Source organism: Leuciscus leuciscus (genome assembly GCF_965113295.1).
Source record: "Leuciscus leuciscus genome assembly, chromosome: 1".
Lineage (NCBI taxonomy): Eukaryota > Metazoa > Chordata > Actinopteri > Cypriniformes > Leuciscidae > Leuciscus > Leuciscus leuciscus.
The window spans coordinates 65,050,801-65,066,965 of record NC_138725.1 but is presented as its reverse complement, the minus strand read 5'-3'; the positions used below and the strand labels follow the sequence as shown (position 1 = coordinate 65,066,965).

Here is a 16,165-nt window from a genome sequence, read left to right as displayed (position 1 = left end):
GGTAGCAGAAATAATAATCATAATACATCTACAGGCATAACGTGCAGAAAGTGTTTCACAAGTATTTTTTTAATTTATTTTTTTAAATTTAAAAACACAATACATCAACATCCAATAATCATTCTGATATGCTGAGTTGATATCAATGTTGGAAACAGAACTTGTGCTGCTTAATATTTTTTTATAATCTGTGATACGTTTTTTCAGGATTCATTAAAATAGAAATCTTTTGTAATAATATACACTACTGTTCAAAAGTTTGTGGTCAAGCTATTCTTTCGTGGGTTTTCTTTTTTTTTTTAAAGAAATTAATACTTTTATTCAGCAAGGATGTTTTAATTTGATAAAATGTGATAGTACATTTTTATAATGTAGAAAATATTTCTATTTTGAATAAATGCTGTTCTTTTGAACTTTTTATTCATCAGTGAATCCTGAAAAAAAATATCACGTTCCCAAAAAAAAATAAAAAAAATATATATAATATATATTTATATTTATATTTATATATGAAGAGTTCAGATGCAAAAGCCTCTAAATGCCATCTGAAATTTTCTTCTAGAATGATCATTTTTATCAAGCTCTTATATTTAAATTCGATAATTTCACTTAAATGGCAATAAAGATTACCTATTAATTGTAATTTAAGTGAAATTACTGAACTTAAATATACAAGCTTGATAAAAATGATCATTCTAGAAGAAAATTTCAGATGGCATTTAGAGGCTTTTGCATCTGAACTCTTCATATATACACTACCGTTCAAAAGTTTGGGGTCAGTAAGATTTTTTATGTTTTTAAAAGAAGTATCTTCTGCTCTCCAAGGCTGCATTTATTTGATTAAAAATACAAACAAAAACAGTAATATTGTGAAATATTATTCCAATTTAAAACAGCTGTTTTCAATGTGAATATACAGTAAAGTGTAATTTTTTCCTGTGATCAAAGCTGAATTTTCAGCATCATTACTCCAGTCTTCAGTGTCACATGATCCTTCAGAAATCACTCTAATATGATGATTTGCTCAAGAAACATTTATGATTATTATCAATGTTGAAAACAGTTATTTACATTTTTATTTCATGATGCTATGATGAATAGAAAGTTCAAAAGAACAGCATTTATCTGAAATCTAAAGCTTTTGTAACATTAAACACTACCGTTCAAAAGTTAGGGGTCAGTAAGAATTTGAATTTTATTTTTGGGGGAAAGAAATAAAATAAATCAATACTTTCATTCATCAAGGATGAGTTAAACTGATCAAAAGTTACAGTAAAGACATTTATAATGTTAGAAAATATTCTATTTTAAATAAATGCTGTTATTTTGAACTTTCTATGCATCAAAGAATTTAGAAAAAAAATTGTACACAACTGTTTTCAACATTGATAATAATAATGAATGTTTCTTGAATGATTATGAAGCCAGTTGGAGGACTCGTCTTATTTAACAGCTGTCACTGTCGTCCAATCAGCGTCCGCAAAATCCGGAACCTTTGGTGTACTGACCAATCAGCGCGCAAACCAATCCGCTTCCCCTGACGCGTCACTAGAGCTGTCTGAACAGTCTGGCGGGAGAGAGCGCGGCTCGACGTGTTGTCAGTCATTTTATGAACGGTGTTCGCGAAATAATATTTGTTTTACATCTACACGTTAGATCATATCTTGCGTTCTTTTTTCTTTTAATTTGGGAGGAGAGACAACATAGACTTCTCTATTCTCCTGCTTTAACAGTTTACAGTCTACGGTATTGGACTTTCACAACATAAAATAGCTCGCAAGCTAACAAGTGAAGTCAAGGATTCGAGCGTTTACTTTAAAACGTCTGTTGAATATTTAAACTGGTTTTCGGTCTATTGAGTTGTTTTGGGGGTAAATTGTGACTATTTCCGTGTTACTGTAACGTTAGTAGAGCAATGGCAAAAGTACAAGTGCTAAATGTAGCTGTCCTGGACAACCCAAGTCCATTTGGAAACCCGTTTCAATTCGAAATAACGTTTGAGTGCATGGAGGATCTTCCTGAGGGTGAGTGTTTGAGTTTAATTTAATTTTGATGCATTTTCTCGATGTCCTTTATTGGCTAGCTAGCTAACGCGCTAACTCCCCCAGATGACGTCAGTCAGAATGGCGGGTGATTGAAGCGTGTTAACTTATCCTTTATTCTACTCATCTCAGTTAAAGACAAGCTCACTCTTCATCCGACCTTGTGTCTTGCCATATAGATAGAAGATAGCTGTGTGTACTTCTAAGAAAAACATCGTGTTAGTGTGCGTGGATATAATTATGTTATGAACTAACTGCAATAATACATATTGATGGTATTTCATTATTAAAACCTCCCAAATTAGCAAATGCATTACTGTAATTGCACATGTTTTCTTTGAAACGTAAAGTTGATTTCTGCTCAACAGTGTCGGTTTTCCTTACAAAATATGCAAGAATAATCCTAATTAAATCCAGTCCAAATGTCAGTAGTTTGAAAATAGCATGTTTTTAATGAAAAATACAGAAAAGTATTAGTATTGTGAAAAAGTCTTGCAATTTAAAATAACTATTTCATATTTTAAAATATAATTTAACCCTGTGATCAAAGCTGAATTTTCAGCATCATTACTCCAGTCTTCAGTGTCACATGATCCTTTAGAAATCATTATATGATTTGATGCCCAATAAATACTTCTGATTATTATCAATGTCGAAAACAGTTATGTTGCTTAATACTTAATATTTTGTAACATTATAATTTTCTTTACTGTCACTTCTGAATGGTAGAGTATCATGGTTTCCACAAAAATGTAAAGCAGCAGAACTGATTTCTGAAGTATCATGTGACAATAAAGACTGGAGGAATGGCTGCTAAAAATTCAGCTTTATAATCACAAAATATATTAAGATAGTAAACTATTAGCTTATTGTTTTTAATTGTATTTAATTAAATTAACGCAGCCTCAAACACATAAACCAAACATTTGAACGGTAGTGTTATAGTTCTTTTTTTTCTGAATAGTGAATTAATTGAGCATTAACATGCAATTAATTGTGTTTCTGTGTTCTAGATCTCGAATGGAAGATTATTTACGTCGGCTCAGCAGAAAGTGAGGAGTATGATCAGACTCTTGACTCTGTCCTGGTTGGTCCGGTTCCTGCAGGCCGACACATGTTTGTTTTTCAGGTGAGTTCATAACATTGTCAGTATGAGCCACAAATAATCTTTTAGAAGTTTAACAGCCATTTTTTCTAAAACTCAAGTTAATTTATTCGATTGCTTTCCATTAGATTTAAATGTATTCTAGCAAAATTATTTTAAAAAATTCTTTCCGCTTTCAATACGTTTGGCATTTGCTGTTGGGTATCGTTGCGGTGGTCACGCCAGTGCGACTGCTAATAAAATTTTGGTGGCACCGGTGGGAAGAACGGTCAAACGAATCGTTCGGTTTGTAATGCGTACCAAACCGAAAGCCTCGTACCGAACGGGTCAGTACGAATATGTGTATCGTTATACCGCTAGAAGCAATGTGTCGCATGGGCTGAGACTGATGCTTCCCTTCATATAGATCAATGGCATTGATATAATGCTATTACCAGTGCTGATGCCATTCATATATTTTTTTGAATGTATGACTTGACCTGAAGGACAAACGCAGGTAATCACACAGGCTAAGTTACTCTCCGTCATAATGATAAACAGTTTTGTTATCATTATTACAGGGCTCTACAGTGCGCCCATTTCACTCGCACATGCGAGTAAATATTTCGGCGTGCGAACGTGAAAAAATATTTGGGCGCACCGTGCGAGTGACACAGCATTTTTCTATAGAAACAGCTGCAAATACATCATCATGAGGAGGGGCAGAGTAGGACACTATATTACCGGGAGATCAGTTATTTAGGCCTAAATCTTCAGTAGCTAGCAGAGCATATGAGCGGAGTGGAGCGGTGAGAATCTCTGCTCATCACTCACGGAACTGTTCACCCCTCCTGTCTGGAGACATGACATGTAAGACATGATTTTGACCACTTCATTGAGTTTTGTTTTGTAGAAAGACTCTTTTTAAAAGATTTTCGTTTTGTATAAATTGCATCTTAATTTTGATCAATGTTTTATCAACGAATTGCCTGTATTTAATAAATAAGAAGAAAATATATAGAAAACAATGTAATAAGGCGCCGGCATGGTCACTTGCATTGCATGTGAACTGGAGGGCGCCGAAACTCAGCTTGTGCCTCACAGATTTGAGAAATATAGGCTATATATTACAGAAAGCTTGAAATGTCTACTTTTAAACGAAAATATTCAAAACCAAAAGAAATAGGCTCTCTGATTGTGAAATCCATATGAAATGTGCATTTCTCTCTGGCGTTCATGGCGAATCCGCAAAACACCAGTTTATTAATAAATAATTAAATGTCTCCTTGCTATTTTAGACACATTCATTTTCATTACTTTTACCGGTTCTTTGTGGCAAGCTTTATGCGTGCGGTCGTGCGCTTGAGTGCGGCTATATTACGTAAACGCGCATTATCCTGTAGGCTATAGCCTATTTAAGCATAATTAAAATAATATACAGGGGCGATTTGTCCACGAATGGCTTAAATGAACAACAACTAGTCGACTAGAATTTTTAGGAAGCCCTATTCCACATATTTTCGAACCAGGATCAGGCCATTCTGGGTTGAGCGAGTGACCTTGCGGAATGAGCGAGCGGAGCGGAATATTCAGAAATGCGCTCTCCACTCACGAGCTCTGATCGGAACAAACCCGTCTGCTGAATTTGCGCAGAAACATCAAGATAGACATAACCAGCTTTTTAAATTTTTAAAAAATAAACGTTTAGACTATTTTAGCACAAATTATGATCTTATTTTTTATAGTTCTTGACAAAATTAGAATATATTAAACGTTTTTTTTTATTATTTTTTTTTAAGACAAGTTTTGGGTGGGCTGTTGAAAAGTGAAGTGGGTGGGCCAACTAACACACCCATAATGCCTTGCCTGGTGTGTGTATAAGAACGAAAGAGAAAATGTCAGTATTTAATTGAGACTTGAGATTAAATAAACTGCTTAAGTATTGTAGATCTTGTATTAATTTTCACATGCAGTTACACATTGTAGGTTAAAAACAAGAAAGTGGCTGGTAAAAACATTGAGTGGCTGGTAGATTTTTAAATCCACCAGCCACAGTGGCCTGTGGACAAAAAAGTTCATTTCCATCCCTGTACGAACGGCATAAAAAATGGGGTATTTTTTTTAAATAGCCTATAATAATAAATGTGAATCCAATGTGTAGGCCATACTAGCAACTTTATTAGCAGCGTCCTCTAACATCGCGCCTAAAGACAACTGAGAAAGTCTGAACACAAACAAAATGCCCCCAAAAGAAAAAAATCTCCATGTTGTCGGTGCTGATGCGTTCATGTAACATGTAGGCCTAAGGGTGGCGCTGCCAATAACGCACCTAAAAGCTGTCACAACGAACCGGAAAATGAATGATTATGAATTTGTAAAATATAGCAGGAGACATTTGAATTGTTTACTAATAAACCATTTTTTTTTTTATGTCTGTGTCGGCTGGAAAGATGCTGACTCGCGATCTTCACAGTATTGAACGCCCCAGAGAGAAATGCACATTTCATACGGATTACATACGAGAGCAGTCTGTTTTCTTTCGTTTTGAATTGTTCTGTTTAAAAGTAGACATTTCAAGCTTTATATATATGTTTCAGGTCTGTCAGGCAAGTAGGCTATACGCTGAGTTTCGGTTCATTTATGAGACAAACTCCAGGTTCACCCGCCGGCGCCTCCGTGTCGTGATTATCTATTTTCTAATATATTTACTTATTTATTAAATCCAGACAATTGGTTGATGAAACATTGATCAAAATTAAGATACAATTAATACAAAACGAAATTAAATTTAAAGACAGGCTTTGTGCTTTCTGTTTGAGGTCTCAGTGAAAGTTTTAAAGCAGTCTTTTAGTGCCGCTTTCAGAGCGCTCACGTCCGTAACGGAGAACTGTCCCATCTGTAACATTGTTTTTTTTGTGAAATAAATTTCTAAATAAATGCGACTTATAGTCCAGTGCGACTTAGGCTATGCCTATATATGTTTTTTCTTCATGGCGCATTTTTTGACTGATGCGTGGCGTGAGCGGAGCGGTATTGGAGCGGGAAATAGGGCGACGCTCCGTCCTTCTGAAATTGCCGCTCTGCGCTCTGTCCAAGATCCGCTCGCTCCCGCTCCACTCCGCTCACATGCTCTATAATGATAAACTTATACAACAAAAATGACTGTGCCCCCAAATATTTGTCTGTCCTCCTAATTTTTTTTATTTAGGCGCACCAGTGCTCCTTGTTCAAAAAGTTAGTGTAGAGCTCTGTTATTAACTTATTTAACATTTAATACACGTGCACAACGTGTAAAACAAGAAGGGCATAACCTTAAGAAAAAGAAAAGAAAATCGTGGATATCGCGGTTGCTTTCATTCCTCTGGTAATGCCTGTTATTAGTACTGTAATTATTGTAGTTGGGTTAGGCCGGTGGCTTAGGTTTTATTCTGAAGTTTTGTAAATTTGTTGTTTTGGATTTACTTAAATTTAAATATATAAATATAGAATGGGCGGAAAATACCCCCACAAAGTTTAGAGACTTTTTAAAAAAGTTTAACTACTTTAAACTTTAAATGGCTTTCTAAACATGCGGCTCTCTTGTGTGAGACGCGAGTCCAATGGTCGAAGATGTTTTTGTACGGTTTTGACGTAGCCAAGATTTTCTCCCCCTCATGCTTCTCTAATATTATAATGTTTTGAATGACCAACACAGCAGCGAAGCATCTAGTAGATTCAACTGGATAGGCTAACAAAAACATTAAAGGCGTCATATGATGGTTCTAAAAAAAACATTTTGTGTATTTGGTTTAATACAATGTGTTTACGTGGTTTTAGGTTAAAAAAAGTAATTATTTTACTCATACTGTACATTATTGTTGCTCCTCTATGCCCCGCCTTTCTGAAACACGACGATTTTTTGCATTGTGATTGGAAATTTCACTCCCCTTACCATATTTGAAACATCAGCTCCCAAAGCAATACTGACAGGTGATAACGTCGGTCAATTCAATACTACCTTATCAATAACTACCTTATCAATTTGAGGCCGAATCTGATCCGGAAAATGCAGATGTCCAAGCTGATCGATCAACTTTGCCAGCGCGGCTGGACCAGACACATATCAGATTGGTAATAGGGATGCAAATTATCGATTAATTCATTAATCATTAGTTGATTGACCTTATCGATCGATTAACGATTAACTGATATGCGGCTATTTTCCTGAGAATGTAAATTTCTCATGGTATCAATAGTGTCTTTAACGTAAAAAGCAAAATATTGCTTATATACTGAATAAAAATGCATGTTATATTGCTCAATTGATGTTTTATTGTAACAGTTGGGATACGGTACAGATAATGGCATTTATGTAGTTTAACTAAATAAATTATGCACAGAAAATTAAAATACATAAAAAATTATTGTGCACTGGCTCTCCTGTTGCATGTGAAACATTAAGCAACATAAAATACATTTTAAATAAAAATCTATATGGGTAGGCTTAGCCTACACTATATTAAGCCTACATATAATAATCTATCTGGTTAACTCCCGAAATCCCTCACCATCAGCGGTGCTAACTGGCATCTTATCTTTTTCGATCATGCCGCAAATCCTCTGAGTAATGCCCTCCGCTTTCCTGTGGTCACATACTCGCCTTCCCACCACAGCAGCGATTGTAGGTTGTGAAGGCGACATACTTCCTCCCTGCAACACGGCTGCATGCAAGTTATGAAAGTGGTATCTTAGCGAACTCGTAGAGCTGTTATACTTAATCGTAGTACCGCAGAGTTTACATTGGGCGTCTTTGTCATCATTAAATAATTTGAAATGCTCCCACACTCCACTCCGTTTTGACCGCCTTATGTTTTGTTTCTTTTTTGCCGCCTCAAGTTTGTGTCGGGTCTCTCGCCGCCCGCGAGAATCTTGTCACGTTCGCAATGTTCAATTAGCCGACAATTAATTTAATTTAATCGAGTAAATTCTTGTTGACCGTTAATTAATCGATTAACCGTTTACATCCCTAATTGGTAAGGTTTTATTTCATTGGGGACATAATTACTGATTATAATGACTTATACCGTCTTTTTACGCGCCGCGCTACGGGTGTGAGAATACTATGTAAACATAAAACTATGCTTTTGTGATCGTAGAAACGACAAGCAAGCGCTACTCTATACTGCTCAAAACTCGCGTTTGAATAGTCGGTAGCAAATTCTTAAAATATAAAAACATACTCAAAGGCTGTGTGAATCAGAAGCGCCAGACTGTACTTGCAAAGATGGAATTGCCCCACTGTTTTCTAATTGTATCCTCTTTTGGAAGGCCAAACAAAGTAGTTTGGCTTTCGCAACAAATAAAACAGCATCTCCACGACATGGCGGCAACAATAACACAGCAAGAATAAAAGTTCTGCCTTTTTTCTTTGCGTATACATTTGGGAGGTGTTATGAAACTCTGCCCCCACACACTGACGTAGCTTTGTGGGGGGGTGTCTAAATGAAGCGTTTTAGGAAGGCGTGGCTTAGCCTTAACTGTTAAAGAATATCTCTTTAGGTTTGAAACTTTGAGCTTTGTAACTCTGCAGATCTTATACTTGCACTAACAGCTACATAACACACTAAAGAATAAGGAAAACAAGAAATCGCCTCATATGACCCCTTTAAAATGCAACAATGACATCTTGTGTCTTACATCACATCTTGTGCACCACTGCTTGACGCACACCTAACCACGTACGTCGAGGTCAAAAGTGAAAAGCGAAAGTGATGAAAAGCGTACAATGAAGTCAAGACGGCACAGGCAGAAGGCTGTACTCATTTTTACGTCATCTTACCTAAACATTCCAATACGTGAATTTTTTTCATAACATCTGCTGTCTGAAACTAGCGATCAGCATTCAAAATGCTAAACAAGCGCTGCTTTGTTTATGGTTTGTATATGGTTTGTATATCTGCAGTCTAGGCTTGGCACGATAGTCGGTGTTACCGGTGTTACACGGTGTTCAGTCGCAACACCGGTTTCATCACTTGCCCACCGCAGCACCGCAAAAATTTTTTTTAAAGCAATTACGCAGTATCCGTATTTTCTGTCACCAGTTGACTAGCGTTGTATGATCACGCTCGACCATTCAAGTGCGACAAAACAAGAGACCGCGCTGTAAGTCCTGCCTATTACACACACACACACACACACACACGGAAAAGCGTCAGTATCGAGTTCTCTTTTCGGCCTTGAACAAAACATAACACACACAAATGATGCCAAAATGTCAGTTTTGTCGAGTGTCCTCATAAGAGCAAATGATTTAAATAATATCATAAATGAATGTAGAGATTTGTGAGAAAATGGGACGCGTGTCAGATGGAGTGTCATTAATGTTAATCAAAGAACAAAGGTAAGAGAGTAAATTAGGCCGCACTCTCTTGTGTGCATGAATGAATCTTTTAACACATCTCCGGCGAACGGCTTCTTCACGCAAAAGAAAAACTCTTCATAAAGCGCAGTGAAATTCCTGTGGCGTTTCCTGATGGAACGAGGTTGTTCGTTAACTTCATTTTATACGTGCAATTCACACGAGCTCTAAAGGAATACGAGACTGCTGCGAGTAGTCAAACTTTATCAATGAAACAAAATCAGAGGGAATAGTTTCTTTAATGTATTTTTTATTTTATTTTTTACCGGTTGGCCGGTCACATGGCTTTCATAGATTTCAGTTAGGCTAGTGCGGAGACCAGGGACGGGTTTCCACGCGCGTTTCCCAAAAATGCACTTAACATGAATGCGCGAGAAGTCGCTGTCCATTCGCGAAGTGCTGAAATATAACCTTATATGTAATCGTATTCTGAACATGATCTCAAGCAGTGAAAAATAGAGGACACTGACAACGCGCTGACAGACAGGACCGAGCAGGTCATATTTAATATGAAACAAAGTCTCAACTTTCAAATTTGGTCAGTCAAAACAAAATAAAATAGGCCTACCGTTTTTTGGCTCTTTAATGTGTCGTGACAGATTGCCTCAGTTAAAGCCAAGTTCAAATCCACCGAAGTTAATCAATAACTCTTCTGACTGCTTTGTCGCACAAAAATGGTGGAATTTGATTGGTCAGATCGCATGTCAATCAAACTCAATACGAATGATGAATTGACGCCATGTAAAAAAAAAACAATTACATCACTCTAACACCCCCCACCCCCACGATGAAACCGGTAATACCGGTGGTGTCACAAGTCGATTAACCGGTGGGAGAATATTATCACTGTCACATCTCTACTGCAGTCCTAGTTTCGGTTTCCCTTTATGAATGATGAAATAGACTTGATATTTCCTTACGCTCAGGCGCTGAATGCACATGCTAGTTGACAGTCGCCTTTAGTCCTTTTGGTGTGTTCAAGCGCAGCTTTTGTCTGAGATGCAGCCGACGCAAGGCAACAACACAGTCAGCTTTCGTCCCCGCTAGTTCCTTTACATCAAATACGGTTCCTTTACATCAAACTCCTTTACGGTGGTTGAGGGGAGGATCCTCTGATAAACATAGTAAAGCGCTATTTAAGTGCCTCATTTCATTTTTAATTTTTAATGGAAATTCCCTTTTTTACTCACTCTCATATCGTAACTCTCTTCAATGGACCACAGAGGTTTAGCAGAGCATGAGTGAATTTTGTGTTGTGTGTATTTAAAACTTACATGAGTTTTTTTAATGGGTGAACTGTTCATGTAATGTTGTTCTGTATTATAAAATGTACACATGAAAAGACAATTACTGCACTTATCCTGTAGTTACACCCAGTTTGAGTCATGCAAGTGTTCCAAGTAATATTTGTCTTTTTTTGCAACAGGCAGAAGCTCCGAACCCTGCCCTCATACCTGAGAGTGATGCTGTGGGTGTTACTGTTGCTCTGATCACATGCACGTACAGAGGACAGGAGTTCATACGCATCGGCTACTATGTTAACAATGAGTATACGGACACGGAGCTGCGTGAGAACCCGCCCATTAAACCCAACTATGGACAGGTGAGAGATTCGTTTCTTACAGACCATGTGAAATTAAAACTGCAGTCTCGCAGCTTTCAGTCCATGTGTGTTCTTCTGTATCTGTCTATAGGAAATGTACAGTTTTCTCTTTTGGAGAAACAAATTGAGAAAAATATTGTTGACTCATCTTGCACTCACATGTTTAATACAAATTGTTGTCCAATGAAATGCTCTCTAGAATAGCAATGTCCTCCCCTTAAAAAAAATGGACAGATATGTGTTTATGGTGTTGCAGTATGTATTTTAAATGATTCCTCTGTGCACATCCTTATTTATTTTCATTCATATGCCCTTGTAATTTAAGTAAGGTTCAATTCCTTTTCTCCAGCAACCTGTCACTGCATTCAGATCTGCCTCTGTTTAGTTTACAATGGCCAGTTTTCTACGATCTAATCAATTCCTAATGGGCAAAATGAAGTCCCATCCTTGTTTTTTTATTTTGTTTGTTTAGCAGTTTCGCTTGGATATGCGTCACAAAAAGGAAAAAGAGTCTGTCTTGGACTAGCAATATCCAAGTAGCAAACCGTAATATATGTCCCTTCAATATACCCTTCAATATGTCCTGCCCCATCTTTTCTGATTCTTAGGAAGTACGTCGCCACAGGAATGAACAGTCACCTGTACTAGTAAAGTTTCATTAGGGCTTTAATAGTTTTGTTAACAGCCATCTTTAGTGTTAATTGAATGTGTCATATACAACATACAACGATCAGACTTTAGTAATAATTCAGGTGCTAATAAAGTAAGAAGCAAAAAAGTATTTATAATATGAGGGTCACCATAGCTAGCAGTGATTTGGAATTTCAATCAAATAAAATTGTCAAATAATAATAAAAATAATAATAATAAATATTATTAGGGCCCGAGCACCGATGGTGAGAGGACCCTATTGTTTTTATTATTATTATTGCTAAATACTCATTTTTCAAAAGAAATGCCTGAGCAATAGAGAAATAGTGATAGATTCCCTATTTGTGTATGTGGGTTTTTGAGGTTGAATTCAAATAAAATGTTAACATTACTTTTTCTGAATAGAATGTCTAATTCATAATATATATATATATATATTAGGGCTGGGCGGTATGACGGTATATATCGTTACCGCGGTAGAAAATGTCAACCGTAACAGATTTTTTCATTCCGTGATACCGCGACATGTAAATAAGTGGGCGTGGTTAACTCACATGCAGCGTGCGAGAGACTGAGACACTGAGATTTGTCAAAGAAACATGGAGAAAGCAGATCAAGAGGATCCACAAAGGAATTACGTTTTCTAAAGGGTTGTTGTTAAAGTGATATTTTGGGGGGGCCCGTAGGCACCCGTAGGCTACAGTTTAGAGGAGTGCACGATCGCAGCGGGGAAAGCATGAAGCTTACTTGACAACAACAGAACAGTTCATATATCAATATCGTAACGAATAGAAATAACCTTAAATAATGTATAGTTATCATCTTTCTGTCTCTTATGTATAGTTACTTTTTAAACATGAAACTCGCATTCAGTATGACACGAGAGTTGCCGTGGTAATAAACAACCTGCGAATGTGTAATCCTGTATCTGAGGCAAAATTACTAAATATGCAGCGCGAGTTATATATTTCTAACTCCAAACAATTAGCCACTGAAACAGCTGATAAAATCTTGCTTCGATTCAATGCGTGATTACAACTTGTCACTCAAATTAACCGATCGCATTTTACTGATGCAAAAGACGCGCGCGTGCACACGCACAGAGAGGGAGCGCGGTGTGTCTGTGTTCACCGAGCTATGTAAAATAATGACGCAGTTACAAGGTATGTGTATAATTTACAATACTTAATCAACACTAACAGTAGCTGCTGTTCAGTTTTCATACTGCTGTTCTCCTAGTCACTTATGAACTTGACGCTTCTGAACATCTCTTGTGACGGGTTGCCAGATATCACAAAAAGAACAAAACAAGCCCTTTAAAAGCAGGCATGGCAAAAATTTACCGGGAAACCATTTAAACATAACTAGTATTTATCTATTCAGTTCAATATAAAATATTCAGATATTATAAACTGATTGATGAAGTAAAGCAATAACATGAGATTGAAAAATTATTCAGCAACACTTTATTTAAAGTTGAATTGCACCTATGAGTTGTATTTAATATCAATAAGTTGGGGGCAGTTCATCTAAAAGTTGATGAGAGTGTTTTGTTTGCTATATTTAGCTATTAAAAATAGTTTACCAAAGAAATAATTGACCAAATAAAAGAAAAAGAAAATTCAAACAAAGTGAAGTAGGCTACTTTTCATTTCTAAAGTATCTGGGTTTATTTATTATACAAAGCCTTTTTTGTCGATTTTTCGAGAACAACTACAACTATAAATAACTATATCGTGAAATATATCGTTACCGTGAAATAAAATTAGTCAAACCGTGAAACCGAATTTTGGTCATACCGCCCACCCCTAATATATATATATATATATATATATATATATTTATTTATATACAGGCATTTCATATATATATATATATATATATATATATATATATATATATATATATATTATTATATAATAATAATAATAATTCATTACATTTATATAGCGCTTTTCTCGGCACTCAAAGCGCTTTACATAGAAAGGGGGAATCTCCTCAACCACCACCAATGTGCAGCATCCACTTGGATGATGCGACGGCAGCCATATTGCGCCAGAACGCCCACCACACACCAGCTTACTGGTGGAGAGGAGACAGTGATGAAGCCAATCAGTATATGAGGATGATTAGGAGGCCATGATGGGCCATGAAGGGCCACTGGGCAAATTTGGCCAGGATGCCGGGGTTACACCCCTACTCTTTCGAAAGACATCCTGGGATTTTTAATGACCACAGAGAGTCAGGACCTCGGTTTTACGTCTCATCCGAAGGACGGATGTTATATATGAGAAAATATATGGTTCAAACCATAAATGGAAATGGGTGTGTCAGTGGAGTCTGGATGTCATCTAGTGGAAAAGTTTGGTAGTGCGCACAAACATTTTTACTGAACATTCATTTTTTAGATATCAATCTAAAATTGGGCACAGAACTGTTCAGATGTTTGGCTTCTTTTTTTGTAGTTTTTGTTTTAGTTGAACATCTTTTGTAAAATATAAAATATTTTCATAAACTTAAACTTCTATAAAAAATGAAATGTTACTTATATCTATCTATCTATCTATCTATCTATCTATCTATCTAGAAATAAATACTTATACAATAATCTGCCATGTGTCCCCTTTATAAAGACACCAAACGTATCTGTGCTCTGAAATATTCAAGATTTATAACAAACTATATTTGGAAAATGTTCAGGTCTATGCTCAAAAAGCAGGACAGATAGTTAACGGGTTAAACTACTTTTTATTTTCACAAACTTTGAAAATAAAGAATTGTTAAACTCAGCTAGAGACTGGCGCTTCAGGACTAGAGTTGAGGAGCTCTGACATACAACAAAGAAATGTTTTGTATTTTGGGTCTGTACAGTTGCTTTTCAACAGCTCAAGATCATATAAAAATCCAAACGCAGATTTCACAACACATCAAACTTTGCATGCATGTTCAGGACCCAAAATGAGAAAGTCACAACATTTCAAGAAAAACAACATAGGTTTAATAGTATTTCAGACAGCTTGAAAAAAGAAATTAAAGCTCATTTTTATCTGTGGCTGACACAATATTTTTCAGTATTGAAATAAGTTAGTAAAAAACTTTTACAAAGGTTAGTAAAAAAACCAACATAACAAAATATAACCTGAAAAGTTATTATATATGGGGCTGTGCATTAACCCAAAAACGTAATAGAAACGTAGTAATAATGTGTGTATATGTCAAAACACATCAGCGTCAGTGTGTTTAGAAAGTCACAATGTCAAGGGAAAAAAAAACAGGCATTTCAGGCAACTCAAAACTCGAAATAAGTGCCTTTCATCATGTGCTTTTCTCACAGCTCCAGAGGAACATTCTGGCTTCCAATCCTCGTGTAACCAGATTTCACATCAACTGGGAGGGATGTGCTGAGAAAATGGAGGATTCGGAGAACGTGGACCCCGCACCTAACGCCATGCTGCCGCCGTCCTGCACCCCGGGAAAAGCACCTCTGCTGGGACTGGTGCCAGACAACTCCATGGACTGTTTGTAGTGACGCAGGCTCCTGTGAATAATCCTCACATCTCAAGGCTCATCCATGAGCTCAGGTCAATCTGGACACTGTGGAGGAGAGGCGGGAAAAAAACACATCAGAAAGGGTTATCTCATTTTGTTACAGTTGTCACGCCTGTTTGAAACAAATCAGTGGTGTGACTGTGCACAATATCCTCCGGCACGCAATAAACATATTTGCTTTTCAGTTTGAAACCTTGATTGGAGAGCTGGTGAGTCATGTATCTGAGACATGATTTAGGTATTAGGATGTGCTGCGTCTAATGCCGTCTGATCCAAACCCGATCCATTCTCAAACCGAAAGGCGATGGAAGATCAACTCAGTAGATAAGATGTCAGATGAATAATTCATTTAACAGACACAATCAGCAATACTTGTGTGAAAGGTTGCAGCTCCTCTGGATGAAAATTGTGGGTGTGACTGTATTATATTGTGTATAAATATATATATCTGTCTTTTTGTATGCCAGTTCTCCTTGAAATAAATGTTTTGATACGTGACCATGCTCACTGAAGCCGTTTTACTTTGATTTGTGATGTGCACAGAGTGGATGCAGCTGTGCAGTCTTTTCATTCATAAAAACACTGTTGTGTTGCATTATGCAGGAGTGACAGAAGCTTGCTTGTTGTTGCTTGGCAACATGGACTATTGCAGCATCTGTGACAAGACCTCAGAGTTTGGGGATGCACCGATATGTACATTTTGGTCAATACCGAAAACCACTAATTCTTTATATTTGAATGCCGATAACTGATATATTGGCTGATAAATCGAAATCCCATTTTTTGAAATATATATATATATATATAATTTTTGAGAGCCTGAATACAAAAACAAAAGT

The 16,165-nt window shown here is 36.6% G+C and overlaps 1 protein-coding gene across 1 annotated transcript; it reads left to right on the top strand.

Annotated features, from left to right (window-relative positions):
• Window positions 1–1,546: 1,546 nt before the first annotated feature.
• On the top strand, window positions 1,547–15,824 carry asf1ba (anti-silencing function 1Ba histone chaperone). The gene is made up of 4 exons (XM_082179666.1): window positions 1,547–2,024; window positions 3,056–3,171; window positions 10,950–11,126; window positions 15,112–15,824. Exons 1-4 carry the CDS (start codon window positions 1,916–1,918, stop codon window positions 15,301–15,303), a joined length of 594 nt encoding a protein of 197 aa, XP_082035792.1. The 5' UTR covers window positions 1,547–1,915; the 3' UTR covers window positions 15,304–15,824.
• The last annotated feature ends 341 nt before the right edge of the window (window positions 15,825–16,165 follow it).